Source organism: Rutidosis leptorrhynchoides, chromosome 11, assembly GCF_046630445.1.
Source record: "Rutidosis leptorrhynchoides isolate AG116_Rl617_1_P2 chromosome 11, CSIRO_AGI_Rlap_v1, whole genome shotgun sequence".
Classification (NCBI taxonomy): domain Eukaryota; kingdom Viridiplantae; phylum Streptophyta; class Magnoliopsida; order Asterales; family Asteraceae; genus Rutidosis; species Rutidosis leptorrhynchoides.
This window is the reverse complement of record NC_092343.1, coordinates 4,016,994-4,038,299: the sequence shown is the minus strand read 5'-3', so window position 1 is coordinate 4,038,299 and position 21,306 is coordinate 4,016,994. Positions and strand designations below refer to the sequence as shown.

General features: G+C 34.8%; 2 protein-coding genes across 2 annotated transcripts; one reads left to right on the top strand and one right to left on the bottom strand.

Annotated features, from left to right (window-relative positions):
• Window positions 1–4,956: 4,956 nt before the first annotated feature.
• On the bottom strand, window positions 4,957–8,354 carry LOC139876428 (chloroplast stem-loop binding protein of 41 kDa b, chloroplastic-like). Its single transcript, XM_071863738.1, has 10 exons — window positions 8,141–8,354; window positions 7,280–7,414; window positions 7,102–7,188; window positions 6,916–7,006; window positions 6,763–6,817; window positions 6,590–6,650; window positions 6,033–6,254; window positions 5,835–5,951; window positions 5,667–5,756; window positions 4,957–5,312 (listed from the first exon to the last, which is right to left on the bottom strand). Exons 1-10 carry the CDS (start codon window positions 8,252–8,254, stop codon window positions 5,136–5,138), a joined length of 1,149 nt encoding a protein of 382 aa, XP_071719839.1. The 5' UTR covers window positions 8,255–8,354; the 3' UTR covers window positions 4,957–5,135.
• A 448-nt stretch (window positions 8,355–8,802) lies between these two features.
• LOC139876908 (pentatricopeptide repeat-containing protein At1g80270, mitochondrial-like) lies at window positions 8,803–13,321 on the top strand. Its single transcript, XM_071864310.1, has 4 exons — window positions 8,803–8,976; window positions 9,585–10,116; window positions 11,131–11,595; window positions 12,382–13,321. The coding sequence occupies exons 1-4, from the start codon at window positions 8,939–8,941 to the stop codon at window positions 13,159–13,161; spliced, it is 1,815 nt and encodes a 604-aa protein (XP_071720411.1). The 5' UTR covers window positions 8,803–8,938; the 3' UTR covers window positions 13,162–13,321.
• Window positions 13,322–21,306: the final 7,985 nt, after the last annotated feature.

Sequence of the window (21,306 nt, the reverse complement as noted above, 5' to 3'; positions counted from 1 at the left end):
CAAGTTATGATGTGAACCACGGAGCCGGTAGCATCATGACAAATGCGTATGGTGTGAACTACGGAGCCGGTAGCATCATGACGCGAGTATGGTTAACCATATGGTGTGTGTGTGTAGAGTTCGTGAGCATTATTTATATTACATGCTTTTAATTATGCTAGCTCCTGACGTGTAGAGGAATTAGCTTGTACTTTGAGATTGTATACTAATTAAATTTCTAGCATGTATGCGGTATGTGAGTAAGTAGTGTTTGCAAATAAGTATATTATATATGTATATGTATAATTGTTGCATTCACTAAGCGTTTTGCTTACCCTCTCGTTGTTTACCTTTTTATAGGTATCGTTGATGCGGAGTTACCTAGTTGCTACATCAGGGTTAATAGGTGTTGCTTAAGCTTGGAGGATTAGCTTTTGGACTATCCGGTCGTGGATTGGGGACTTGGTAAATCCCCGGGATTATGCTCTTGGTATCGAGTTGGGTTTTTGAGTATTAACCCGTATTTTGTATAATGGGTCATTCGTGTACCAAGGGTTGCGATAAAATGTTTAATGTGTTGATATGACATTGCGTATTTAAGTAAAACTTGTATTGTTTAAAGGTGGGATTTTAATTTAACTTGAAGTCAGCGTCAGGTAAGGTTATAAGCCGCGCCGCAGAAAGTATAACTGCGCCGCGCGTCCTAGTGTATTTTGGAAAAAGAAGTTTGACTCTTGCTGACCATCTGTTTCAGTTGTGGGCAGCGCCGTGCCATGTCTGGCCGCGCCACGCCTTATACCTGAAATAGTAGTCAGGCCTTTAAAAAAAAAAGATGCGTCGATTTTGGTTAAATGGTTTTGGGGTCGTTACAAAGAGAACAAGGAGCAAGACTCCATGAAGGTGTCTTGCTATTATAGTTCGTCAAGATGACGAAAATGATATTTATTCAATTTAATGCTCTTTTTAAACATTTTGAATTTCCATCATATTATTATTTTTGTTAAAGCATGACTTTAGCATGGTATAAATAGTTTAAATGCCAATTATTTCTCTCACATTGTAATTATGTATAATGCATATAATTTTGAAACTCATATCGCTTTACTAAGTACAAATTTTAACTAATTAATATGCGCCGCCAAATGTAGTATCATTTGGCGGCGCATAATTTTCGGTTTCAAATTGTGCTGAAATTCCTAAGATCACCGTAAAAGAGAACAGTGAGCAAGACTCCGTGAAGGTGTCTTGTCATTAAAGTTCGTAAAGATGACGAAAATGATATTTTATTCATTTTAAAGTTCTTTTTAAACATTTTGAATTTTCTATTATATTATTATTTTGTTAAAGCATGACTTAGCATTGTATAAATAGTTTTTTAAGGCCTGTTATTTCTCTCACATTGTAATTGTGTATAGCGCATATAATTCTGAAATTAATATCATTTCACTAAGTACAAATTTTAACTAATTAATATGCGCCGCCAAATGTAGTATCATTTGGCGGCGCATAATTTTCAGTTTCAAATTGTGCTGAAATTTCTAAGATCAACCTAAAAGAGAGAACGAGGAGCAAGACTTAATGAAGGTGTCTTGCCATTATAGTTAAACAAGATGACGAAAATGATATTTTATTCATTTTAATGTTCTTTTTAAACATTTTGAATTTCTATCATATTATTATTTTTGTTAAGCATTACTTATCATTATATAAATAGTTTTAAGGCCTATTATTTGTCTCACATTGTAATTATGTATAACGCATATAATTTTGAAACTAATATCACTTCACTAAGTACAAATTTTAACTCATTAATATGCGCCGCCAAATGTAGTATCATTTGGCGGCGCATAATTTTCAGTTTCAGATTATGCTGAAATTTCTAAGATCACCCTAAAAGAGAACACGGAGCCAGACTCCCTAGAGGTGTCTTGTCATTAGAGTTCGTCAAGATGACGAAAATGATATTTTATTTATTTTAATGTTCTTTTTAAACGTTTTAAATTTCTATCATATATTTATTAAAGTATGACTTAGCATTGTATAAATAGTTTTAAGGCCTATTATTTCTTTTCACATTATAATTATGTATAACGCATATAATTTTGAAACTTATATCACTTCACTAAGTACAAATTTTAACTCATTAATATGCGCCGCCAAATGTAGTATCATTTGGAGGCGCATAATTTTTGGTTTCAGATTGTGCTGAAATTCTTAAGATCGCCCTAAAAGAGAACAGGGAGCAAGACTCCCTGAAGGTGTCTTGCCATTAGAGTTCGCCTAGATGACGAAAATTATCTTTTATTTATTTTAATGTTCTTTTTAAATGTTTTGAATTTCTATTATATTATTATTTTTGTTAAAACATGAATTTGGCATGGTATAAATAGTTCTAAGGATTATTATTTTTTTTTTACATGTAATTATGTATAACGCATATAAATTTGAAACTAATATCACTTCACTAAATACAAATTTTAACTCATTAATATGCGCTGTCAAATGGGGTAACATTTGGCGGCGCATAATTTTCGATTTATGATTGTGCTGAAATACCTAAGATCACCCTAAAAGAGAACAACGAACAAGACTCCCTGAAGGTATCTTGCCAATCGAGGTCGTCTTGATAACGAAAATGTTATTTTACTCATTTTAATGTTCTTTTTAAACGTTTTGAAATTTTATCATAATATTATTTTTGTTTAAGCATGACTTAGCATGGTATAAATAGCTTTAAGGCTTATTTATTACGAATTAAACTCACATGAATTAAAACAGTTTCCTGAAAAAATATTCGAAACAGTCAACAAAGCCGCCGGCTTCGTTGTCCAAACCGCCGGCTTCATCCATTTAATATAGAAATATTAAGTCGATAGAATTTCTAGATTAACTGTTATATCTTGAGTCTGATTAAATTACCACTGTTTAAATAATTTGGTTTTAACAGAATAATCAATACTAAGTTTTAACTAGAACATCACTAGGATTGAACTATGTAAACTTTAATACAACAATAAATCAAAATATTATAATGGTGATGGTTATAGCTAGTAACTGTAATCAGGGTTTGATTAATCATATTGAACTATCTATCAGGTCTTAAGCATGCAATAAATCTAGACATCTATTCTAGAATTAACCTGATCAAGTAGTCTTGGATTAGATATTCTTAGGTCATCATCAATCTGAGTAAATCATAGTCTTAAAATAGATGCAATTGTGAACAAGGTGTGAAACATTCAAGCACGTGTTTCGTTTAATATTGTTTATTCCTTTTATTTTGTTTACTTGCAAGTTATTTACTTCTTATATTTTTGTTAATCAACGCAATCAAATCTCAAACTGAAACTTATATCTTTGAATTCACCCATTCTATTGGGATGAACCTTAACTTACTAAATACTATATTACATCTGATCGGGTTTTGTTGCTTGTTAGGGTGTTAAAAGTAAAACGTAAATTAAGATATTATAAATTTAAAAGTTGAAAGAAAAGATAAAGCTATTGCACACACTTTTGACACATCATAAACCTATGTGGTTTCGCAATACCAAGGTCCCAGAAACGAATTTGTTGAATCTTCCCATTAAAAATGCCATCTTTAAGTGGACCCAACTAAATAATTTTATGTAAGAAAACTAAGATTCCTAAATCATACACGTACACTAAGGCAGAGGCTAATTTAGTTGATATGACATTGCGAGACACGCAATTGTCGATAAGAATTAGAGCCGGTAGTCCGTGTAATTCTCCCAGCATTTTAATGCTTTTAATGTTTGGTGTTAAATCATAGGAAAGACCATAAAATTCTAAAGCTTTACATTCACCTTTAATGATCTCATCATTTTCAGGTTCAATAAATCTGATCTCAGGACGTTCAGTGTAATTGATAGGATTTAAATTAATAGCAGCAGGTGATAGAGCAGCGATGTGGCCCTTATTAGGGAATGTGCTTGTTTGCAACATGGGTTTAGTAGGAAATTGTAAGTTTTGAGAAACAAATGGGCCTGACCGTTCTCTACAAAAATTGGGTCTCAATTCAGTATTTAAAGAATACTCACCTGAGCCAAGGTTGGTAGTGTAATTGGGCCTGGAGGATTGGCCCGACTGATAGGTTTACAAGCGTCCAGTGGTCATGGCGACATGACGAGCAACATCAATAGGTTGATTACAAGATGTCAGATTCAATATTCGTACCCAATCTTTAACAACATTTTGCAATCCCTTCAAAATCATCCCAATTGCTTTATCTTCATAACAATCAGGAATCAGGGCATGAAGTGATTCGAATTTTTCTATATATTCCTCTAAATCTCCTTCATCAAACAAGGATTCCAAGGCTTCGTGTGCGTGTGTGGTGCTGAAAGTGGATCCGAACAGATAATCGTGGTGGTTGTGGTGGTGGATGAGGAGAGTTGAAACCTGGTGGTGATGGCGTGCTCTGTTTCCGAAGTCAATTAGTTATCACGGTTTCGATGGTTTTTAGCAAATCGATGAGCATTTCCTTTAGATTTGATAGCTGGTTTGATAGGAGCTCCAATTTTTCATCCTGAGCATCAATTTGAGATATCACTTGTTGTTTATATATCACCATGGTTGAGATTAGGGTAGGCTGACAATGGAACCAATTGATAGAAACTCAATATATAACAACAGCTAATTAGTATATAACAACGGCTAATTAAGAATAGATTATGAGCAGATTTTGAAAGATAGAACCATAACAACTGCGATTTAAACGACCGTTCCCGAAGCACGATCGGAGTATGAGATCGGATGAGGAACCGGAGCATCATCGGAAGAAAAAGGAAAAACCGGAGTAGTACCTTCTCTTATTATAAGTTGAATTAATTAAATAAAATATAATGTACGGTTGTTAGATTTCTTATTCTTTAACTATTAGTAAATCAAGGTTTTTTTCAAGATGGTTTTGCAAACCTCAAGTTGGAAACTAAGATATATTAATGAATAACAATATGAAAATATTTGATAGTTTACTTGATATTCAAAATAGTAAACACTTTTACAAAAGTACATTATAAATTAACAACATCAAAGCTATTATCTCAAATGAATTAACAAACTGGACTTTGTTATACAAATACAGTAATCATTGCTCTGTAATCTTGATTAGATAGGGAAGAAAAATGGTAAAATCAGCTCAAAACAAGGCTCTTTCCAAGAATAATGTCATCTGTTGTGAAATCAGCTTCTTTCCTAAATGTTCCTCGACCGAAATCCAGATTGTATGAGTCTGTCAATCCTTCAACTAAGCCGTATTCAGGGATGATTCCAAGCTCCGCCTTTGCTTTCTCAACCGAAGCAAAGAAATGCTGCATTACAGAGTTTTTCAAATATGACAACACATTAAGTTAGAGGTGGCAAAATGAGCGGGTCAAATGGGTTGAGCAACTACCACAGTCTTAAAAACTAATCCCACCGTCTCAAAATAACTGTCTCGGTTTGACTTTTGAGTCTTTCCTTTTCGACTTTGACTTTAATAATGTGTTTGTGTTATATAATATCTGATGAATTATACGAATGAAAACATGTTTAAAACCTACTTTCATACAAATTTCATCAAATATTATAGAAGAAAAACCAAAATATTGAAAGTCAAACTGTGTAAAATTGACTTTTAAAAGTCAAATGAAACAATTATTTTGGGATGGGGGAGTAGTATTTACCTGGTCCCGGAATGGGAACGCTTTCTTTTTCCCAAAATCAAATTCCTTAGGATTATAGTGAATGATTTCCGGTTCAGGGAATCCACCAGCCTGCAAGATTAGATTGTAGTTTCGTTTTATAAAATTGGAGCTAAATCAAAATTTTGAAAATTTTAGGAAATTAATTACCTTAGCACAAGCTCTTGCTAGTCCATCAAAGGTAACATATCTATCTCCTGATATGTTGTACACTTGCTTGGCTGCTTTTTCGTTCCGTAAAACCTTTATAAAAGCTGTCGCCAAATCCTGCTTTCGGCCAATGTTGACTTTTTAAGAATTGTTTACTCAAATTGTTATGAGAAAGATGAACTTTAACTACTAACTAACCTTTACATGACCAAGTTGAGTTACTTGTAAACCAGAGTTAGGAATTGGAATTGGTCTTCCTGCTTTCAGTCTATGGAAAAACCATTCTTCAACAGGGTTGTAGTTCAACGGGCCATAGATATAAACTGGTCTAATAGATGTGTAGTTAACACCCTTTGACTCCAATAACGCCTCGGTTTCAAGTTTACCCTTGTGTCGACTTTTAGGATCAACCGCATCAGTCTATCATCAATGTAATCACAAATCCAAAATTTAAAATAAAAAACAAAAATATATGTCGTACTTATTAGTACCATGAAAATTATTATGACGCATATTATTCAGCAAAAGTTATCTTGTGTACCAATTTAAGTAGCATCAACTTGTAATGACGATATGGATTACGAGATATTGGTGGCAAAATAGATGCGTGGACAGGTTGTGTAATGGGTCAGACTGATCAGCAAACACCTTTCTGTTTTTTTCTTCTTCTTGAAAATGGGTCTAAGTTGACACCTCTTAAACGGGCAAAAAGATAAGTTAACACGATTCTAATAGAGATATGTTGATGAACTGACCTCACAATGTGGCAAAAGATCAGATTTAAGGTAAACACCAGCTGAAGAGCAGTATATGTACCTATAATTAGTTGATTAAATTAGTAATTAGTAACAAATATAAAAACAAAGTTAGCTCCAATTATAACTGGATCATTCTTATGTGATTTGCAAAGAGCTTATTGATAACTTACTGTTCAAGATTTGGCAATGCATCCAGTATAGGCTCCACCTCTTCCGCCTCACGTCCTGATGAAAAAAATAAACTTTTTAATCATGAACCAATATTCCTAAATGTTTATAAAGATTTATATGTAAAGCTTATAACTTTTTTCATGACTACACACCATTTATATCATAGACAACATCGAAGCCTTCAGCAGCAAGACTAGTCTTCACAAAATCATAGTCCTTCCTATCACCTTTTAAGTGTAATATCTATAACATGAATGACATTATTATATCATAATATTGTAACTACTGAAAAACACAAGTTTTTTATATACAAATTCACGTTACAGTGTGTAACAGACCTTGGATTTAAAAGAATTGTAAGCATCCTCTGATTCACCAGGCAATATTTGTGTAATGGGCGCCTTACCTCTAGTGAACAGAGTAACCTGCAGACATACACATGATTAACAAAGTTCATAAATTATATTTATGACATCATAAATCATAAAAGTATAGGATATGAAAATGCAAATTAACCTGATGGCCCTCTTCAACAAGTAATCTGGAAAGAAAGATTCCAATGAAACGTGTGCCTCCCATTACTAGAATTTTTTTGGCACTTGATGCCACCACATTCAAAGCTCCTTTTGGTTGACATACTTTTCTCTTATACTGAAAGAACACACAACATTCAGTTCCTAAATAAAGCATACTTTGACTTTTTAAGTCAAACTCAGTACCTTACAATTTAGAAAATACTTTGACTTTTAAAGTCAAACTCAGTTCCTTACAAATTAGAATTTCATATTAATAAACATTTTCTCAAAAGATGCCAGGTTATCACCAATCTTTATCTATCAGTTGTACTCATCATAATCATAAAGTTCAACATTTTCAACAACATTTCACAAAAGGCGTATTATTCTAAATAGTTTTATTAAACCAATATTGAACAACAAAATTCACCTTAATCCTAGATTATGACAAACTGACACAATTCATTAGAACATATTATACAAACAGAGTATCATTTTACAACATTAAATCATGTTGAAACTAAAAAAGGGATTTACTTTGACTTTTGAGGTCAAATTTAAAAGGTAATTACTTCTGTAGTTCAAGACTTCAAGATTGATCATGATTGCAACAACTTTAAGTACCAACATTCTGGTAATACAATATAATTGGCATACAGTTTTTATTGATTTAGTACTTCTGTAGTTCAAGACTTCAAGATTGATCATGATTAAGCAACAACTTTAAGTACCAAAATTCTTGTAATATAATATAATGGCATAAAGTTTTAAACTTTTTCTTGATTTAGCAATGCATCATGCATGACAACTTTGGAGATTACAAATAGTTAGTAATGATTGAGGGTAGAATTGTAAAGTGCACCTGGATTGAGGTGGTAAATTTGGTGCCACATAAAGTGGATTGAGATGACGGTAGAAGTGAGACAGAATTTTGCAACTTAAAATTATATTGCACAGTTGCAAGACTACCTGCCATTGATAAGCCTGTGAAGATGAATATGAATATGAGATTTGTGTTTGTTTAATGAGGAAGAAGATGAAGATGATGGTGTAAAAACCATATATTGTGATGTTGTTTGTTTGTCTCATTTTAAGAGAAGGATAACAAGTGACCCCACACTTGTTCCTTGGGTTATATCCATGAACTACACTCGCAACCATATCTTTCTTCTTTTTTTTTATGTGGCTTATGATAAATGATAATAGTATGTGATTAGCTACAGATCAAACATCAACATTTTTGGACTATTTGTAGACAGTACTTTATTATTAATTTCACAAAACATATAGACTACATGCATGATTCATTATACAAAATAAAATAATTATTTGTAAACAACCTTTTTCTTTATTTTGAGTTATTTTAAAAGTGAAATATATACATATTTTTAAAAATATATATAAAACCATTATTTGCATATTTTCTTGTTAAAAACATAAGATATAACATGGAGATTATTTTCATGAAAAATTCGGCTTATGATTTTGTAGCAAATTCTACATCCGTTAAAAAGTAGAGTTTATGCAAAAGTTAAGGACTAATTTTGTAATTTATAAAACTTTATGGACTGTTAATGACTAATTCTATAGGTTTCTTTTTAGGGTTTAACAGCAAAAGGGGGTTTGTGGGATCTCAGCTTTCATTACTCAAGAAATCATCATGTGGGCGATTCGAAGAACGTCTTCCATCTCTCTAAGGTAAATTAATGTTTTCTTATGTACATTAACATTTCATGTTATCCCTCCTCTCTTTTTTACCATGTTATATTACCCAAATCTGTAAATTTTAGAAATGAATGATCTTGAGCAAGTATTGATTTTGATTCAATTCGTTTAAGGGTTATAATGGGGTTTCAGTATATAACTGAAAAATCGTTACTTTACTTTAAAAAAATGATACAAATAATTGTGAATCGAAGGGTGATTAGGGTGTAGGAAAGATTTATCCGTACAGTCACTAAAATTGAAACTTTAACTTATCTTTCTTATTTTTAGTGGGTTACTAATTCTTTTATTTAATTGTTTATGACCCATATAGTGATTTGCTTTTTTGTTTTTTCTTTCAATACATTTATGTCTATATTATATGATTTGACTTGCAATATGTCTTGTATATTATTCTATATAATGTGTATGACTTTGACAGCGTAGCACATTTCATATGATTTGACTTGAAATATGTTTTTGTATTATATTTCATGCCCAATGGTTACGAAGAACGATGATATGCTTGGGTGTTTGATGTCACTATGTAACTTTTTATGTTATTGTTAAATGCACTGATAAATACTTCGCATATCATATAGGTCACAAACAATTTCTGCTGTCGCCATTCGTGCTTCCTGTACCGAACGCAAAATAATAGATACTAGCCGAGTGGAGAAAATTAGGTTCATCGAGCCGTCATGTGGGCCCCTGTTATTAAAAAGATATTATTTCGGAACACATTTTCAAGCCACTTCAAAGCGCGATTATTCTTCAATGGCTGGCATGAAAAACAGTAATGAGGAATCTGATGACTTAGAAGATGGTTTTTCTGAGCTGGAAGCTTCTAGCACTGAAGAGATTCAAGAAAACATTGTTGAAGATGAAAATGACCTTTCTGACCCTGAGCATTCTGTAGATGAAGAAGATGATGATGATACTGCACCTGAAAAAACCAGTAAACAAAGACGGGCTTCTTCAGTATTGTATAAGGTTATTATGGATTCGCCAACAGTTTCTGTTCAAAAGGCCCTCGATAAGTGTTTTGAAAATGGAGAAAGTGTTAACAGAGCAGACGTATCTTCAGCTATGATTACATTTAGGAGATATAAGATGTTTGACAAAGCTTTGCAGGTTTCTTCTACTTTCATCGATATACATTTTAATTGCCAAACAACTTAAGATGTATTACTCTGTTAAAAGCTAATATAGTTCATAATCTCTAGAGGTCCTTATCCATGAAATTTACTTTTTCATTTGGTTTGGTGTCAAAATGGGCGGTTTGAGCGATTTGGTACTATGTGAAAACCGGTTCTGGTCAAAATTGGTAATTTCTTGGTATTTGCCAAAACTTGTTGGTTGGGTTGACGTGAATCACTATACCATCCAAAATTAGCTTAGTGGTTCGGGTCCTGATATCCTTAACGGCCTCGAGATAACCCAGTTTAGGCCACTGGGTAAAAATACTTTCCTAACCCTCTGCTTGAACAGGAAAAACCTTATTTTCTTACCCGTTTAGGATGTTTTATCTATTAAAAGTACATGATTAGTGACATCTAACATTTCTATTTGTGTTACTTTTTACCAGTTCATTAGTGATTAAATATATGAAATTGCACCATATACCAGGTTTGGAGAACTCGGAACTCGGGGAGAACTCGGTCGGAAATTTTAGTGGACCTCTCGGAAACTCGGGGAGAACTCGGATTTTGACTTACATTGACTTTTTAGTTTTTAATAGAGATATATATGCTCTAATATAAATTTTAATCGACTTTGACCAATTTGCCGAGTTTGTGACCGATTTTCCGAGTTTTTGACCAAGTTGTCAAGTTACCGAGCTGACCGAGAACTTCCCGAGTTAGCCGCAAAACTCGGCCGCTGACCAAGTAACTCGGTTGTTGACCGAGAAATTGATTGAGTTGGGCAGCGAGAACTCAGCTCGTGATCTAAGCCGAGAACTTGGCCGAGTTGGACGAGTTCTACAACACTGCCATCTACTATTTGATAACGTTGACTAGATGGGTATTTTGTAATGATATATTTCTATAACTTTTATTATATAAATATAAAAAACACATAATCAGCATCCTTGATCATGTGAAAGTAAATTTTTATATTATTTAATGTACTATCTTCAACTTGCAGTTGTCAGAGTGGTTGGAGTCACGAAAGCAATTAGAATTTGATGAAAAGGATTATTCTGCTCGTGTCGATTTGTTAGGTAAAGTACGTGGCTTACAAGCTGCCGAAAACTACGTCGGAAAGATCCCTGAGGCGTTTAAAACCGAGATGGTCTACCAAACCCTTTTAGCCAACTGTGTTCAGTCCAATCATGTAGCAAAATCTGAACAAGTTTTCAACAAAATGAAGGAATTGAAATTACCGATAACGAGCTTTTCTTACAATCAATTGCTTCTTTTGTATAAGAGAAACAATATGAAAAAGGTTGCTGATGTGTTGTTGTTAATGGAAAAAGAAAATGTGAAACCAACACGTTTTACTTATAATTTGTTGATAGACATCAAAGGCCAGAGTAATGATATAGACGGGATGGAACAAATTATTGAGACGATGAAGGCAGATGACGTAGAGCTGGATTTGAAGACACAGGTGACAACTTATATATCCCAAAATCTTGGTTTGTTACTATGTTTTTGTTAGCACACCGTTTTTTCCCCATAATCCTTAAACTTCTAAATGTATTTGAGAAAAGCTCTCAAACAATTACAATTTTAAAGTAAAGTTCTAAAGTTTTTTTTTTTATCTTTTTCTATAGATAAAACCCTCATAACTCGAGAAACAAAAGAATATCTATATCTATCTTTATGATTAGCTTAAGTTAAAATATTTGAAGTTTTGAGTATTTTTTTCCCTTCTATGGCTGATTGCAAGTTTAGGGTTACTTGAGTATGGTCCAATTTTGTTTTGGGTAACCAATTTTTATTCTTTTTTATCACCAAGATTAAAGGAGTTATCTTTCTACTGTAACAATCTTTGAAATTGTTCTTATTCGGATTATATAATTTCATTTGATTTTTTGGCATTGGTTCATGACCTTTTTTTATTTTGTCTTTTTGGTGTACATTTTTCCGATGGGGGTCATTTTGACTTTTGTGTCAAGTTACTAGTTACTCAACCAAACAAAAAAAAAAAAAAACATTTTTTTTTTTGAACCTTTGCAACTTCGAATTATAGCTCTAAAGTTGGTTACACAAATTAATGCTTGTGTTAACTATTAAAACTTTTTAATGCAATTGGCCTTCTTCCATGGGGATAAAATGTTGGTTAGAAGTTTGATTGGTCAGAAAGTTATTTGGCTAATATGGTTTATAAAATCTAATGGAGTTTGATCTAATTTAGTGCATTAATCTAATAAAGTAATGCTTTTGACAACAGGCGGTTTTGGCTAAGCATTATATATACGGAGGACACAGAGAAAAAGCAAAAGCGGTATTAAAAGAAATGGAAGGGAGTGATTTAAAACAAAACCGTGGGGCCTGTTCTGTTTTGCTGACACTTTACGCATCACTTGGAAGTGTCGATGATGTCAGCAGAGTCTGGGAGGTATGCAAGTCGAATCCCCATTATGATGAATGCATTAATGCTATCGAAGCTTATGGAAAACTAAATAAAGTTGAAGAAGCTGAAGCAGTGTTTGACCGAAAGTCAAACAAGTTCAAAAAGTCATCTAAGCATTATGCAGTGATGCTAAATGTTTATGCAAAAAATAAAATGGTATCGAAGGGAAAGAATCTTGTGAAACGAATGGCGGAAAGTGGTTTCCAAATTGGGCCTTTGACTTGGGATGCGTTGGTCAAACTATATGTTGAAGCGGGCGAGGTTGAAAAAGCTGATTCGATCTTGCGTAGGGCTTCAGAGCAGAACAGGACAAAACCGTTGTTTATTACTTATATGACTATACTGGATCAGTATGCAAAAAAAGGAGACATACATAATGCTGAAAAGATGTTTCATAGGATGAGACAAGACGGTTATGTCTCAAGGTTGAAACAATACCATTCTCTTTTACAAACGTATATAAACGCTAAGGCTCCTGCTTATGGGTTTAGAGAAAGGTTGAAAGCTGACAATGTGTTTCCGAATAGAGCGTTGGCAGGACAGTTGGCTCAGGTCGATGCGTTTAAGAAAACTGCAGTTTCTGATTTGTTAGATTAAGAATGTTTTTTTTAGTATATTACCATGTTAGAAACTAACAGTTTGTAGTTTCTGGTTGTTGAATGAAAATGCTGGTTTATTACTAGAATCGGTATCTCATGTGTGTCTTTGGAGAATCTTGAAGAACAAAAGAAGTATAATTAATGGATTTATCCTCAAGTTTGGCTAATGTTTTAATGATATGTTTTGCAATTATATAAGAAAGTGTGCTTGACTCTGAAGTTATCCAATAATCCTAAGTAATTTTATTCATCTACTTGAAGTTAAGTTTCTTTGTTACATGACATCATAATTATAAATGATGAGGCAAATGGAATCCATGCAACATCTGTGGCTTACCTCATACTTGCTTACCTCCTACTTTAGAATGATATGACTCATTCAAAGAAACTTAACTAGTTGTGAGTTGTGATAAAAAGTTTTAAACCAACTAATGGCACACAAAGTAATTACATCACCATTTATCTCTTACAATTGACACTAACAGAACTCAAAATCCTGTAAGGTATGAGATGACGTGTGAACTTAACAAACTCAGTGACACCATATAGTCATATACCACTTGCTCTAGGTAGTATCAATCAACTTATGCATAATAAAGTGTCAAAGCATATATAACATATATACAGTTAATCAAAAACTTGCTAAAAATCTTATCTTTTTTCAATTATGGTAAATATAAGTGTTTTAGTATGCCATGTAACAATAAGTATGGAGCATGCATGGGCATACACTTAGGTTGCATAAGCAACATACTTCAAGTCTCATCTAGGCTAATTCTTGACAAACCATTTCCTATAAATACCTGACGATTTAAGAGCACCAAAAAAACACGCAACAATACTCAACAAATCGATTAGTTTCGATATTTTCAATACCTCAAACAAGTCGCAAAATGGTGTTGTTAATGGAGACTGTGATATAGTAAGCTACCCATCCATCGTTAACGGCGGTTTTGTGGACACAAGTGAACAGAATTTCATGGTTGGTGGATAATCCGTTGTATTTTAACGCCTTTAATGCTTACTGGTTAATGTGTATGGCTGCTGATCCATCTTCGAAAAGTAAAGCTAGTGATGTTTTTCAACAAGCTTCGAAACTCGGTATGAAAGTTGTCAGGACTTGGGCTTTTAGTGATGGCCACAAACCTCTCCTGGTGTTTACAATGAAGGCATTTTTAAGGTTATTAGTTCATATCAATATTTTCCTGTTTGATCGTTAAATATATAATGTTCGTGGATCATAAGTTGTTTCTAAAGGCTTTGGTTTTTTTTTTTTTTTTTTTTTTTTTTTTTTGTGATAAATGATAGACTAATCTTTTTTCATTTTAGGAATTAGATTTTGTGATATCAGAAACTAAAAAACATGCGCTACACTTGATATTGAGATTGGTTAACAATTGGGATGATTTTGGAGGCAAGAAACAATATTGTCAATGGGCTAAAGATCAAGGTCACTGCTTGAATAGTGATGATGAATTTTATTCTAATGTTGTCACTTAAGGACATTAGAATATGTTGGTGATTTTAGTTTTATCAACAATCATTTCGATTAATTGGGAGTTACTACTTGAAAGTGAGGGTGATTTTAGTGTTATCAAAATGCTAGACTTGATAGATGAATGAGGTTTGGGCTTAGCTTAGATCCATTTCAAGAAATAATTAACAATAGAAAGAGTACAAACTTTAAGGGAAATTGGTCAATATGTCCCCATTTTCAGAAGTCTTTAACAATAAGCCCTAAAAAATCAAAATTGCAAGATATGCCCTCTATCCACGCACCACGCATGATGCGTTCAAGCCCGTGTGTGATGCGTGTTTACGAGATATTCAGCGAGACAACCATTTTTCCCGCAACCTCGCACCACACACCAAGCACCACCGACGGTGCGTGGTGCGTGGTGCTTGGTGTTTGGTGCCAAAATGTCAGAACTTTGAATGGATGTAATTTTTGACTCGTAGCTCCGATTTAGTCACCATCTTTTTTTGAAATCGTGTATTCAAAGTTCTTGCCCAACAAGCACCATGCACCAAACACCATGCACCAAATACCATGCACCAAGCACCACTCACGGTACGTGTTTATGAGCAAAAAGGGATGTCAAGCTGAATATCTTGAAAACACACATCACACACGGGTTTGCACGCATCATGCGTGATGCGTGGACAGGGAGCATATCTTGCAATTTCGATTTTTTGATGACATTTTGTTAAAGACTTGCAGAAATGGGGGCATATCGACATTTTCCCAAACTTTAATTAGTTACACATACTTTAGATCTTTATCATCAGACCTGAGTTAATAAAGTATTTAGAAAAAATAAAACATACTTATACTAGAAAGTATTTAGAAAAAATAAAACATACTTATACTAGTACAAATAACAATTAAATAAGAAAAAGAACACCAACTAAAACATTCAAAACAAAGCCTGCATATTCTTCCATTCCATATAAGTCAATCAATCTGGTGACCTAAGATTTGGTGTTTAAAGGTGTTGATAAATTTACTTGAATTCTTATTGCACAATTATGGGGTAAATATACAAAGATAGCATGTGGAAAATCTATGATTTCTGTGAAAAATCTCACCATAATCCCATGATATAAGGGGAAGATATATCCTACATTAAATACAAAGATATACTACATTAAATACAAAGGTGATAGTCAAATATGTACGGCTAATACTCCCCCGCAGTCGAAGCTATCGGTTTTCGTATGCAAAGACTGGACCGAAATTCGTTAAAGAGTAGTCGAGGTAACCCTTTAGTGAATATATCCGCAATCTGAAAGCGTGTTGGTACGTGTAAAACACGCACTTGTCCCCGCGAGACTTTTTCTCTGACAAAGTGGATGTCGAGCTCGATATGCTTAGTTCTTTGGTGCTGAACTGGATTGCTAGATAAATAAATGGCACTAACATTATCGCAGAATACTATGGTGGCTTTCATATTTGGGCAAGTGAGCTCGATTAATAAGTTACTGATCCAACATGATTCAGCGACGACATTTGCCACTCCTCGATATTCGGCTTCAGCACTTGAGCGTGAAATGGTTGGCTGTCTTTTGGAAGACCATGAAATGAGATTATCACCCAAGTATATACAATAGCCGGAAGTGGAACGACGCGTGTCAGGGCAACCAGCCCAGTCGGCATCTGTATAAGAGACTAGTGCATGTGATGAAGTTTTGGAAATGAAGAGGCCGAGACTGAGTGTGCCTTGTATGTATCTGATAATGCGCTTTAGCGCGAGCATGTGATCATCATGTGGGGCGTGCATGTGAAGGCAAACTTGTTTCACGGCATAAGAGATGTCAGGTCGGGTGAAGGTAAGATATTGAAGGGCACCTGCAAGACTTCGATAGTAAGTGGGATCGGAATATAAGTCTCCCATAGTAGCACTTTGTTTTCCATGTGTGTCAACGGGTGTGGCCACTGGGTTGCACGACTCCATACCTGCACGTTTAATAATGTCGCGAGCATATGCCGTTTGATCAAGAAATAAACTGTTAGTGCTACGATGAACTGATATTCCACGAAAAGAGCTCAAAGGACCTAAATCCTTCATAGCAAATTCACAACCCAACTTTGATATTAAGCTGTCACGTAGTGTGTCTGAAGATGTGGCAAGAATGATATCATCGACATATAATAACAAGTATGCGATGTCTTTTCCATGATGATATATTTATTAATGAGTGATCACATCTGCTATGTGTGAAACCAATAGTAGATACATAATCTGCAAACCGTTGGTACCATGCACGCGGTGCTTGTTTCAAACCATAAAGAGAGCGTTTGAGCAAGCATACGTGATTTGGACGATCTCGATCTCTAAAACCTGTAGGCTGATACATATAAACCGTTTCATTTATATTACCATGTAAAAATGCATTTTTAACGTCCAATTGATGTATAGGCCAAGACTTAGAAATGGCAATGCTAAGGACGGTCCGAATGGTGGCCGGTTTAACAACTGGACTAAAAGTCTCGTGACAGTCGATACCTAATTGTTGAGACCATCCATCACCTACAAGACGCGCTTTGTAGCGCTCAAAACTACCATCGGATTTCGTCTTGTGACGAAAAATCCACATAGATCTAATAACATGCATATTTGATTTGCGGGGAACAAGTTCCCACGTCTCATTATCCAACAAAGCCTGGTATTCATCAGTCATGGCACGGCGCCAATTAGGGTCGGCTAAGGCTATTTTAAGATTAGAGGGTAGGGGAGAAATGGATGTAAAAGCCGAAAGATTAAATGGGGCTTTTGGTTTGAATATCCCAGACATAGAACGTGTTGTCATAGAACGAATAGGTTGAGTAATATTATTCGAAGTAACAGTAGGAGATGGAATTAAATTTGTTGGAGGATGTGTATTCATAGGATTTTGTGAAACATTAGGAGATTTAATATTAGAGGAGTGTGGGTCGATGGATGTAGGTGAGGCTGGAGATGGGCTATTCAGCCCGTTATTGGTGCTAAAGTCAGTTGTGGATGGTTGTGGGTTGGATGGAGAAGTATCAGGTGCAGTAGTGATATTTGAAGGAGATGATATTGATCTATTTGGTGGTTTGGATTCAGGAAATTGTGAATTATATAGGAATGAGGGATGAATATTGTCGTGTAGGAATTTATAGTCGGGAATTGTAGATGAGACGGAGTTAGAAAATGGAAATTGGTGTTCGTTAAAGATAACGTGTCGAGAGATGATAAACCTTTTGTTTTTAAGATCGTAGCATTTGTAACCGCGATGATTTTTTGGATATCCTAAGAAGACACAGGGTGTTGAACGTGGTTGTAATTTGTTTATTGTGGTGGCAGGAATGAGAGGATAACAAAGACAACCAAAAACACGAAGATGTGAATATTCCGGTGTACGTCGATAGAGTATTTGAGTAGGAGAAAAGTTATGTAGAAGCTTGCTGGGTAGAATATTAAGTAAGTAAGTAGCCATTTCGAGTGCGTGTGGCCAAAAGGACGGGGGAACGGAAGAGTGAGTCATGATTGTGCGCATGATGTTATTAATTGCGCGAATTTTTCGTTCCGCTTTACCATTTTGAGAAGATGTATAAGGACATGAAAAACGAAACATCATACCATTTTGATTACAAAAGTTGTGAAAAGAGGAGTTATTATACTCGGTACCATTGTCACATTGGAATGCTTTTATTTGTCGAGAAAATTGAGTTTGAATTAGTTTTTGGAAGGAAAGAAATATGTTAAACACATCGGATTTGTCACTTATTGGTATTGTCCAAAGAAAATTTGTGAAATCATCAAGAAAGAGAATATAATATCTGTGTCCGTTAGTACTAACAATTGGGGATGTCCAAAGATCGCTATGTATAATATCAAAGGGAGAAAATGTAGAGTTGGTGGAGGAATAAAAGGGTAATCGTACATGTTTTCCGAACACACAAGATTGACAAAATGAGATTTTATTATAATTGCATGCAACATAATTCTTATTATTTAAAGATTTAATAACGTTAACACCCGGATGACCAAGGCGTTGATGCCATAAATCATGTAGAGAAACAGTAAAAGCAGTAGGTTGTTGAAGTTGTTGCAGCTTAGTAGGGTTAAGAGGATATAGCTCGTCAGTGCTATTACACCGCATTAAGTGGATTCCCTTCGGAAATTCCTTCACAGTAAAACCAAACGGGTCAAATTCAACAGATACACAATTATCAACAGAAAGTTTACGGACAGAGATAAGGTTTTTAATTAATTTTGGAGCATGTAATATAATGGATAAAAAGAGAGTTCGGTTTGGGTTGATATTTAGGGATGAGTGTCCATAACCACTAATTGGAATGCCGTGACCAATACCAACAATAATACGATTATTAACATTTGAGGGATAATAAGTCGTGAGGTTACCTTGAGAACCCGCCATATGTGAAGTCGCCCCAGGGTCTAGGTGCCAATTTTCATCGGGGGGATTTAGACTCATAGTGTGCATAGCGGCTTCAATGTTGGTAGCAGTTGGTGTAGAACAAACAGATTGTGCATAAGCACTATCGGGTCGAGGATCCAATATACCGGTCTGAGATGGAGAATTCATAGGCTTGGGCCATTGAGAGGTGGTTGGGTAAGGACATGGTGGTGGGCTTGCAGCCCAATTGGGGGATTGCCAAACCCATGACCCATAAGTAGAAGGCCCAGAATGAGCCCAATTCTTTTGTTGTGGGCTGAAATAGTTGCCCTGGTTATTGTTTCTGCCAGAATTCGATCAACCCCTGCCACTGCCATAACTACCACGCCCTCGGTTGATGGAGCCACGAAAATTACCCCTGCCTCTATAGTTGTTGTTGTTGTTGCGATTGTGATTATTACCAGTGTTCAATTGCATATTATTGGGTGCGGATGATGCTGTAAGTACGGTACCAGCGTTTGCTGACGATTGTGCGGCCTTTGTTTTGTTACGTTGTTCTTCTAAAATCAGCATAGAACGAGCATCATAAAATGAAGGTAGCGGTTTGGTAAAAGACAGAAGAGTACCGATTGCACGATAACTGTCGTTTAAGTTGGAGATTAATTGTAAGACCAGTCGATCTTCCTTAACTTTATCGCCTACATTTGATAGTTGATCAGCTGTGTTTTTGAGTTCTTGGCAATAGGAAGAGACATTGGTAAAATTGTCAAGTCGAATGTTGGAAAAATGTTGTTGTAGTTGGACGGATCGTGAGTGCTCGTTGTCATGAAAAAGGCTTTTTAATCATTCCCAGGTTTGTTGAGCAGTGTGACCAGGGGTTAAAACTATTTGAAGAAGTTCACCCGAGATCGTGCCATATATCCATTGAAGGACAATGGCATCTAGTCGAGACCATAAAGCTGGATTTTGATTAGTTGGAGGAGAAGCAGAATCAGTTTCGGATGTGGAAGAAGAGGATGATTCAGAGGGGATAATATGATCGATGACATCAAAAACAGTGCAATGAATTTTAAACAATTCGGCCCAAGACCCGTAACGACTGTTATCCATTTCAAGGATTATATCCTACATTAAATACAAAGGTGATAGTCAAATATGTACGGCTAATAGTGTTGTATTTTCGCCGTCTGTAATCGCAATTGGGTTATGTTTTCCTGATTGATTGACTTAACATATGTTTGGTTATCATTGTGTCTTTTTTTTTGTTGGAAAGACACAAGTGTTGGATATAATTTTGATTGAGTAGAGTAATAATTGTCCCCTATTACGTTATGTATTTTTTTTTTCTTTTTGTGAAAAAAAAAAGATGTATAAAAAGAGAAGGGATCATCAAAAAGATAAAATTCCCAAAAGTAGGGAGAACATTACAATATAAAGGCTATTATTGCTCCAAAAAGACTGCACTAAAACTACAGATTGATTTTGTATCCCTACATAAACAACTTAAGCACTCAAGCATAAGTCTAATCTCCTAACCATTTGATATATGTTTGATGAGTGTATAGCAAATCATCCTCATCGTCATCATCATCATTATCAATCAATGTATGAAACAAATAAACAATAAATAAGACATTTAATTGTTTTCAGGATATAAACTAGTTGTATTGTATGTAACTGTAAACCACACGCATAATTCGAGAACATAAACCAAGTGACTTGGGATTATAATTTTAGATCAACTAACATATTTCTATTTCCATCCAAAAGGGCCTTCAGACATCAAAAAAGAGCCACATTATCCTTGTAATACGAAGGATGAGTACCACGCACAGTAAGTAATAATAATATTAGACATATACCTAAATAATATAACATATATATTGTGGCATAGGCTGGCCCGTTCGCATAGCTAGTAGTAAGTATATCAAGCTTCTTCAGGGGAAATCTCAAGTGTGGTGTGGCGTGTTCTAGGGCAGAAATTTTGATTTAAGGTGTGACATTGTAAAACACGAATTGGAAGTTGAGTGATTTTTTTGCTTCCGCAATGACTAACGCACATCATCAAGTCTTGATCGTTTTCTAGCTCGATCCATAATGGTCGACTCAACCCCCCCTGAAATGAGTAGTAGTAGCTCAGCCTGTAATCAATATTAATAGCATCCTTGGAAGACACCGGATCAAACTATTGAGAGATTTCTGTCTTCAGATGTGCAAATTTTACTGAGGATGAATACTTAATCTGTTATCAAAACAA

Coding starts and splice junctions, on each gene's coding strand:
- LOC139876908 (XM_071864310.1), top strand. CDS start 8,939: ATGTGGGCGATTCGAAGAACGTCTTCCATCTCTCTAAG. Junction 8,977..9,584: donor ACGTCTTCCATCTCTCTAAG/GTAAATTAATGT, acceptor CATATCATATAG/GTCACAAACAATTTCTGCTG. Junction 11,596..12,381: donor AGCTGGATTTGAAGACACAG/GTGACAACTTAT, acceptor TTTTGACAACAG/GCGGTTTTGGCTAAGCATTA.
- LOC139876428 (XM_071863738.1), bottom strand. CDS start 8,254: ATGGCAGGTAGTCTTGCAACTGTGCAATATAATTTTAAGTTGCAAAAT. Junction 7,189..7,279: donor TTGTTGAAGAGGGCCATCAG/GTTAATTTGCAT, acceptor GTATGTCTGCAG/GTTACTCTGTTCACTAGAGG. Junction 5,757..5,834: donor TAGCAAGAGCTTGTGCTAAG/GTAATTAATTTC, acceptor CTAATCTTGCAG/GCTGGTGGATTCCCTGAACC.